We start from the raw sequence: 8,296 nt of genomic DNA on the forward strand, positions 1-8,296 counted from the left end.
AGCACCCAAAGCGATCATCTCTACACACAGCACGAGCCCACTCAGCAGGAGTCACATGACCTGAAGGCCACAGAATACAACCCTTTCTCCAAGGCCACCTGCTACTTGGAGAAACTCTTTCCCAGCCACTGGGAACCGAGTCTAGGCACTGTGGGCTTTTACCCCCTCAACCATAGGCAGTTACCCAGGAAGAGCTGAGCTCCTCCCAACTGGAGTAAGCAGCCACTGCGCCAACACTCTCGACAGGGAGTAAGTTCACATCAAGAGTCTAACTGCACAGGAGGATGCCAAGCAACTGTCTCACCTGATGTGGCCAACCTTTACCATTCCTGAATCTACAGAGTTGCACTCCTGTGTGGAGATATCACCACCAGGTGACTCAATCAACAGCTGGATTTCTGACCTCTTGTCCCTTTATAGCCCAAGACTGAAACCATATGACTTCCTAGAAGGTTTTCATCTACCTGCTTTAAATGGTGTGGATGGTGAACAAAAGAGACAAAGCGTGCCCGCAGAACACTTGACCACAGGTTCAGGGCTGCACCACTGAGTCAGCTGAATACGTAATCAACCAATGGAACGACACTGCTGGAAGCTTAGGTAACACAGTCCTAGAGAAACAAACTGTTTCAGCTTTAGCACTCTGTACAGGCGGAAATGATAAAGAATGAGACATAACTGCGAAAAACTTAAGATTCAATCTGCAATGTAATACCTTTATCTTAGTCCAATGTCAATTAAAAAACAAAACAAAACAAAACCCCCACCAACCACCATGAAAACAGGCCAACTAAGATTGTAAGAGAACCAAAACTGCTTCATCTATCCATCCCTGAAGAGCAGTGCCTCCTGGTGTCTTCACATCCGCCTCTTCTGTGTACTTATGTACAGCACTGGAAAGACAAGACAACGAGCAGTCACTCACGCGGCACAGCATCAGTTTTAAAGGCGCGTGGGTCCTGGCCTGCACCTTGCACACTTTAAAGGACTCTTTACACCATGCAGTGAAGGTCACTATGACATGAGCTTTGAGTCTAAACTGGCCTTTGATATCTTACAAGACTGTAACTAGTCTTATCTACGCATGTCACTGACTTTACAAATTATGACCCAGAATCAGAAAAGTCAAAGTGCCTAAAATTTAAGAATGATTTGTAAACAGCTTTATCACAAGCTTTGAGAAAAGCCAATCAGCTACATTTTTTTAGGTTAGATCTTAGATTCAGAAAGACTAGCACATGTGTCTAGAGAGATAGCTCATCACTTAAGAGCATTTGCAGATGTTAGAGAGCAACAATGCTGGGCCCCCAGTAACTACAAAGCAGTTCACACCTAACTGTAAGTCTAGTTCCAGGGGGTCCAGTGACCTTGTGTGGCCTCCTCAACTACCAGGCACACATGTGATGTACTTACACACATGCGGACAAACACTTATACACATGAAAAAAAAGTAAAAGAAAGAAATAGCATTATTTTCATTTATCTCCCTAGTATAAACTATAGTTGCTGTTTACTCTGATAATTTCCATAGGAGGAAAAAAGTGAGAAGACATTTTTAAGATACCCAAGTCCTTATTCTGAGATCAGTATAAACCTTTGGTGTCATCCAACATGCATTTTCACCAGTCATACTGAGCACAGTGGAATGTGTGCTACACGGAGATAAGATGGACAAAAGGGGCCACTGGTCAAGCATCAGATGGCACACTCCTCTCCCATCCCACACATCTTCAGACACTAACAAGCTTGTTCAAAGTGAACAGTATATGTCTCCTCAAAGAGCCCAGCACAGACGTCAATCAAGTGAACCAGGATCTTCTTGAGTCAACTGTAAGTAGTGGGAATAATGACAATTGTTACTCAGTACAGCAGTGAAGTGAAGGGACCTTCAGAATATGAGAAAAGCTACTGCCAGAGAAACTAGGCAGGCTGGGTGGATGTCAACATAGGAGTATCTCCTGCTATGGAGGCTACAACCAGCTGCTTTGAGGGTAGACAAGATCATAACATTTCCAAGTAAGAATAACATGAAATAGAAGAAATTCTATTGAACTGTAAGCAAGAGATGTATACAAAAGTCAGGATGTTTAATTCCTAACAAGACTTAACTTTTAAGGTTATTAGAAGAGTCATGCTTTGTGTCCCACCTCTGACACGTGGAAAGGTACAAAGCCCCACACAAGGCCCCTGAATCCTGAATAGAAAAAGGACAAAGGACAAGCTAACTGGCAGGGGTGTGCAGGTGGCACAGGCATAGCTTCCATCTCACAGCCAGCACTTCGAGGATATAGTACATGGCTACTTAAGGTATCAGCCCTGCTCAGTACACCAATATCCCTCAGCTCTTCATCAACTGAGAAAGACTTTCTAGTTCCAAAATTCCATGGAAAATTCTCTTTTCACTCACAAACACATATAGTTTATACTAAAGACCTAAAACACAAGCACAACAAACATACAGAAGTAAAAGAGAACTTTAACATTATTTAGAAACTCTCCAATGCTCTCTATTACACGCAGGAATGGCCTATTCTGAACACTAAACTGTAGGGAAAGCTCTTACCATTGTTTCCTCGGATGAACGCATCTCCGTACTTGTTCTTCAGCTGTCCGTTGACATACTCCTCTGTCTGTTCCAGTGCTATATTCATGTAGCCATCCAGGCAGGCCAGGACCCCTGGAGAAAAGTAAGACAGAATTTAAAATTACAGGCTATATCTTAGAACTGACAATCACTTTATTCATTAGCCTTCAGGCACATAATATAAAAATTCACACTGTAAACAAAACTCAATAGACTTAAACACAAAAGGCGCCTTTACTCGGTGCCAATGTGAATGAAGGCTGGACGGGCAAAGCATGAGAGGAGTCATGCATCCACTACTCCAAGACAGGCAGCCAACTGTCACTCCCTCCTGGGATGTGTGATCACCACAGCAACTTTGAAAGCCTTCACAAAAGTATAAGCATTAGAATATTCCAACCAAAATGCCCTTCTTTGGGAGCTAGGGACAGACACGGCAGCTATGCAGGGACAAATGAGCCTCCGTTAAGGTGACATTTGTTACTTTAGCCGCTTGGTGAAATATGGATCTGGCAGATTTATCTCAGTCTTTCACAACTTGTACTGCAGCAGATGAATGGATGCGGGGTGAGGAGGAAGTCGCCACAATCTGTTAAGATAATAGACAGCAGGTGCTCCTGAAAGAACATCTCAAAGCTGCGACTCTCAGCAAGGAGCAGCTTGGGAACAGAGAGCAGCATATTGCATTACAACACACTGCATTCTGTTTTGTCAGAGTTGGACTATTTTTAAAATCAGAACTAATAGAGAAAAATGGCTACAAACATTCCAGGGAGCTTTCAAGGCAAACAGTTCGGTGAATTGTTATTTGTGTTAAGATGGCATACATTTCTAAAATCTGACCAGAAGACTTTTTTCAAAAGATGAAACTAGTAAGCATCTAATTCTCATTCTCTAAGCAAAAATCATATTTTTAAGAAAGAATGAAAACACACTACAGATTCAATTCAATTAACTAAGTCAATAGTCCCATTTAAAATCTTAACTTCATTAACATGCTCCTCGCTCTCTGCTTCTGCCCCCATTATCCTCTAGACAGAAGTTTCTTTTCAAAACTGTGTGTGTGTAATCTGAGCACAAGACATTAGCTTAACAGAATTCTATGAGGAGCAGTAAACTTTCAAAGAATCAGACTGGACTGTCAACTATCAAGAACAATAACTTCCTAGCCAAAGAAAGCTTAAGACAGTTTCAGTTTGTTTCTTCTCTACTATGCTACATTGAAAACACATTCAGAGACTAGTAGAAAACGTCTACAGTATGACATGGAATTAGACAACAGGGTAATTCAAAATGTAACGTCACTACTACTCACTGTTAGTGAGTTGGGACTGGGAGGAAACAAGGCAGAAAGAGAAAGGGCTTGAAGACAGCCGGGATCATAGGAAGACCCTGACTCAAAAGCAAGCAAGCAAACACACACAAAACATTGGCAACAAACTATTCATGTCCAAAAACTAAGACTAAAACAAAGTGACTTCCCCCTCTATGTTTTTAAAGATTTAATTTTACTTTTGATGATGTGTGTGTGTGTAGGTACATGAACATGCGTGTAGGATTCCTCAGAGGCCAGAGGCTGGAGCTGGAGTTACAGGAGGTTGGGAACTGCCTAATGTGAGCACCGGGAATAGAACTCCGGCCCTCTTCGAGAGCACTGTGTACTCCTAACTGCAGAGTCACTTCTCTAGGCCCTTCCCTTCATTCTGGCAGTGCTGGGGATGAAACCCTCCTACTTGAACTACTATTCCTTGCGCTGGAACTTAGTGGGTTACTAAACACTTATTTTCCTTTTATATATGTGAGTGTTTTGGCTGCATGTGCACCGTCTTGTGCCTTCAGAGGTCAGAAACGGCATCGGATCCCTTGGAACTGGAGTTAGAGATAGCTGTGAGATGCCTCACGGGTGGTGGGAACTGAATCTGGGTCCTCTGTAAGAGCAGCCAGTGCTCTTATCTGCTGAGCCAGTACTCCAGAACCTCTAGTAATTTCTTAACAAGGTTTTCCAGTCAAGCATCAGTAAGTCGCAGCTCCTCATTCCCTAGTGAGAATAACCACAAAATTTCAGAGTTTTTGGAGAACAAAGTGGCAATGTATTAAAGTACTTACACACATGTAATGTGGGGGAAAGGAAAAGCCTTAAAGACATTTAGAAAAGAGACTGAGAAACAGCCACACAACACCGCTGACTTAGCCATCTTGCTGTCAAACAGCCAAGCAGTTTAGCACATCTCTATTTGAGAAGAGTAGGAATGTCATTATTTTAAACAGAAGCTCTTCCCAGAACTACTTTTGAGTTACTGAGACTCAATCCCCAGACTGAGCTGCAGCGCCAACCCTACAACACGCATGTCCACTTTCGGTGGCCTCTGCCTCTTCTTCAGTAGTCTACATTTCCTTTTCAGGTCAGTGGTTTTTGTTTTGAGATAGGGTCTTATGTAGCCCAGGCTTGCCACAAAATCAGAAGAAGCTAAAATTATCCTCAAACTCTGAATCTTCCTGTGTCTTCCCCAGTGCTGGGATCACAAGACAGCACCCAGAGCTCCTTAAAAAGGATTCTCTACTAGGCCCTTGGCCCTGTGAATGTTCTATGCCCCAGTGTAGGGGAATGCCAGGGTCAGGAAGTGGGAGAGGGTGGGTTGGTGAGCAGGGGAGGGGGGAGGGAACAGGTTTGTTTTTTATTTTTTTTTGGAAGGGGAAATTGGGAAAAGGGATTATCATTCGAAATGTAAATAAAGAAAATATCTAATAAAAAAATTAAAAAAAAAAAGGATTCTCTAAGGAACAGAAAAGCATTTTTGGCTACTTCATTACATGACTATGAAGGTCGTGCTGTGAAGTGATTCTGGCTAAAGAAAAGCGTGCTAACTGTGAACTCTTCTGCGAGAACAAATGCTGCCGAAGCCAGCTGTTCTCTGGTTGCAGCAGTGCTGCTGATGACTCGCTAGCTATTATCAGGGGACTTAGGCAGACCTGATCTCAGAACAGACAGGAGACAAAGTTCACAAACACTGTAAGCCAGAAGCACACCACAGGCAGGCATTTTACTATAAAAGGAACCGCCTCAGAGTCAGAAGATTGAAAAAAAAAACAATAACAAACAAACAAAAACCTATCAATGAACAATGTTTCTGGTCTATTGAGCACATTTAAGAGGTTAGTCACATTTTCTTATTTTAGTTATACCAGTTATGATCAAACATGAAAATCATACCTCGATAATCCACACCAGAATTTAATTTCACCACAACTGGCCGCCCGATGATCTGCTTTAAGAAGTCACTAGGGGTTTGCTTCCGTAGACTCATTTTTAACAATTCTGATCAGAAACAGGAAAGAGCAATAAATGTAAAGACTAAAGTTAATTATACACCAAAAAAGCAAAACAAAACTCTTGGGCCTTTAACATATCTATAGGGAATCAAGCAGGAAAGGATTTTGAGTGATGTACACAGGACAGCTGATCTGTGTTTCACACCCATCACCCCACACAGCCCTAGCAGCCCAGGGCACAGCTCTGTTTACAGAGCAGTTATTCCTAACCACTTGTCCTAATGTGTCACACACATGACACCCTTACAGCAACCACCACCTCAGCCTAGTTAATGAATATTTGTTCTACGCTGACAACTCTATTAACATGTATAAATGCCACATGTTAGAATGCTGGGAGAAGGCAGAACATTCCCATTTTACTGATGAAAACAGAAGAGAAACATTAAGAAACTTGTAGCAAATTGTGGTGGAACAAAAATATGACACAATACTTAAGTTAAATTTAACTCCAAACCAATAAAGCAGGCCCACTAATCAATAACTGACATATAAACATTTCTCTGAAAAGTCTAATTGAAACCTAAAAAAGTGACTATAGACATACTGTACCTAAGTCATTTACATGCATGGATTCACTTAAATGTCACTCCACATAGGCAGTTATTGGTGTGTGCAAAAGTGCCACTTACATCCATAGTGTGGCTGCCAGAGGCTGATGCTAAGCCTTCCTTAGTCTCTATCCACCCGATTTTTTTGAGACTGGGTTTTTTATTGGTTTGGCTAGACTGGCTGGCCAAGGAGCCATTCCAGCCCCCTCATCTGTCTGTCTCTGTTCTCCAGTGCTACAATTATAGGGGCTCTATGATGGTTTGAATAGGAATGGCCCCACAGATTCATGTGTTTGAACGTGTGGCCAAAGGGAGCGGCGCTATTAGGAGGTGTGGCCTTGTTAGAGGAAGTGCGTCACTGTGGGGGAAGGCTTTGAGGTCTCAAATGCTTAAGCTCCACCCAATCCAGTCTCCTCCTCCTGGCTATCTGCAGAGGAAGATGAACAACTCTGCTCCTCCAGCACTTTACTTGCCTTAATGCTGCCATGCTTCCTGCCATGATAATAATGGACTAAAGCTCCAAAACTGTAAGCCAGTTCCAATTAAATGTTTTCTTTTATAAGAGTCGACTTGGTCATGGTGTCTCTTCACAGCAAAGAAATCCTAAGTAAGACAGGCATGCTGTCACACCAGGCTTTTTACAAGGGTGCAAGGGATCCGAAGTCCTTACACTTGTTTAGCGCACCCTTTTCTGACAGCCGCCTCCCTAGCCCTAGTAGGTACTGTTTTTAATCACCATTTTATAGGTTGCTAAACACCATTCAAAGCCAGATAGTTAAGTTAGATTTTGCATTGTTCAGTTACAATTATGGCAGGAGTGCTCTAAGTAACAAGGGGAAAGTCTTAGGAATTCATATCTAAGAGTTTGAAACACAGAACAGCACTGCATATCCAAATTTACTGGACCAGGCATATCAAAGTTGGCCATCATGTCTTTCAAACTTTATCTTGTGCAATAGCTACCTCTCAAAAATACTTCAATAAATAAAGGAAAATACTAGTCACTTAAGCAAAAATTGTAGAGACTAGAAACTGGTTTTTGTTTCGGTGAAGTTCAGCAACAACTCTTATGTAACTGCCATGTATCATGAAACTTAAAAGTTGGTACAGATATACTATTTTAAAGACCCACCCCTCCCTCAATTCTACATTTTTGTTTCCAATAAAACTACAAGTTCTTCTATAGATAGCATTGTTGATTTCACTCCCAGTATATCCATCCAATCCACTCAATGTTATGAAGATGTTCTTTAAGTCCATACATGCAGGATTAGCCACTTGGTAAAGCTGGAATGCCGTGTGGCAGATTTTTCATCAGTTCAACAAAAGTGTTAACGTATACACTGTGCAAGGCAACTTAAAGATATATGCCAGACTTTTTCCTTAGGAACTCAGAACCCAGAAGTTAAACACTGTGTTAAGAGGCATGAACAAATCAAAGGGACAATAATCTAAAAGCAAACAATTTTCTTTCCCCAAGAAACCAAGTACTCAGGTTATACTGGACCATCCACAGCAGCTATCTTCAAAGCTTCAAAGAGTAAAAAAGAAATTCATCAACTCATTATTTGCTCAGCAAATTTCAATGTTTTCACTGAGCTACCAGTTCAAGTCTTAGCTCCACAATCTTAACTAATAGCTAAAATTACAACTGCAGTTATCCAAGACTTTGGCCACACAATAATTTTATTTATGTTGTTTTGAGTTTAAAAAGAAAATGGTAAATCCTGTAACAAATTCAGTACTTTTTCATGAGTTTAGTAAACACGAATCTTCCTGCTCATCTATCTATAAGCCACACACCTGGATCTCTCTCTCTCTCTCTCTCTCT

At 41.6% G+C, this 8,296-nt stretch overlaps 1 protein-coding gene across 2 annotated transcripts in view; it reads right to left on the reverse strand.

The window, feature by feature from the left end:
* Positions 1 to 681: 681 nt before the first annotated feature.
* The window catches only part of Lsm6 (LSM6 homolog, U6 small nuclear RNA and mRNA degradation associated), a 12,702-nt gene continuing 5,087 nt past the window's right edge, over positions 682 to 8,296 (reverse strand). The window contains exons 2-4 of one of the 2 annotated variants that reach the window (XM_031340389.1): positions 5,796 to 5,900; positions 2,564 to 2,677; positions 682 to 893 (exon numbers count right to left, since the gene is read on the reverse strand). In XM_031340389.1, the coding sequence (XP_031196249.1) occupies positions 859 to 893; positions 2,564 to 2,677; positions 5,796 to 5,889 (243 nt within the window). In that variant the 5' untranslated portion in view covers positions 5,890 to 5,900 and the 3' untranslated portion in view covers positions 682 to 858. The remainder of the gene's footprint in view (positions 894 to 2,563; positions 2,678 to 5,795; positions 5,901 to 8,296) is intronic. The other variant, XM_031340388.1, reaches the window with a different exon arrangement.

This window comes from Mastomys coucha, unplaced genomic scaffold, assembly GCF_008632895.1.
Source record: "Mastomys coucha isolate ucsf_1 unplaced genomic scaffold, UCSF_Mcou_1 pScaffold22, whole genome shotgun sequence".
In the NCBI taxonomy this organism is placed as follows: Eukaryota; Metazoa; Chordata; class Mammalia; order Rodentia; family Muridae; genus Mastomys; species Mastomys coucha.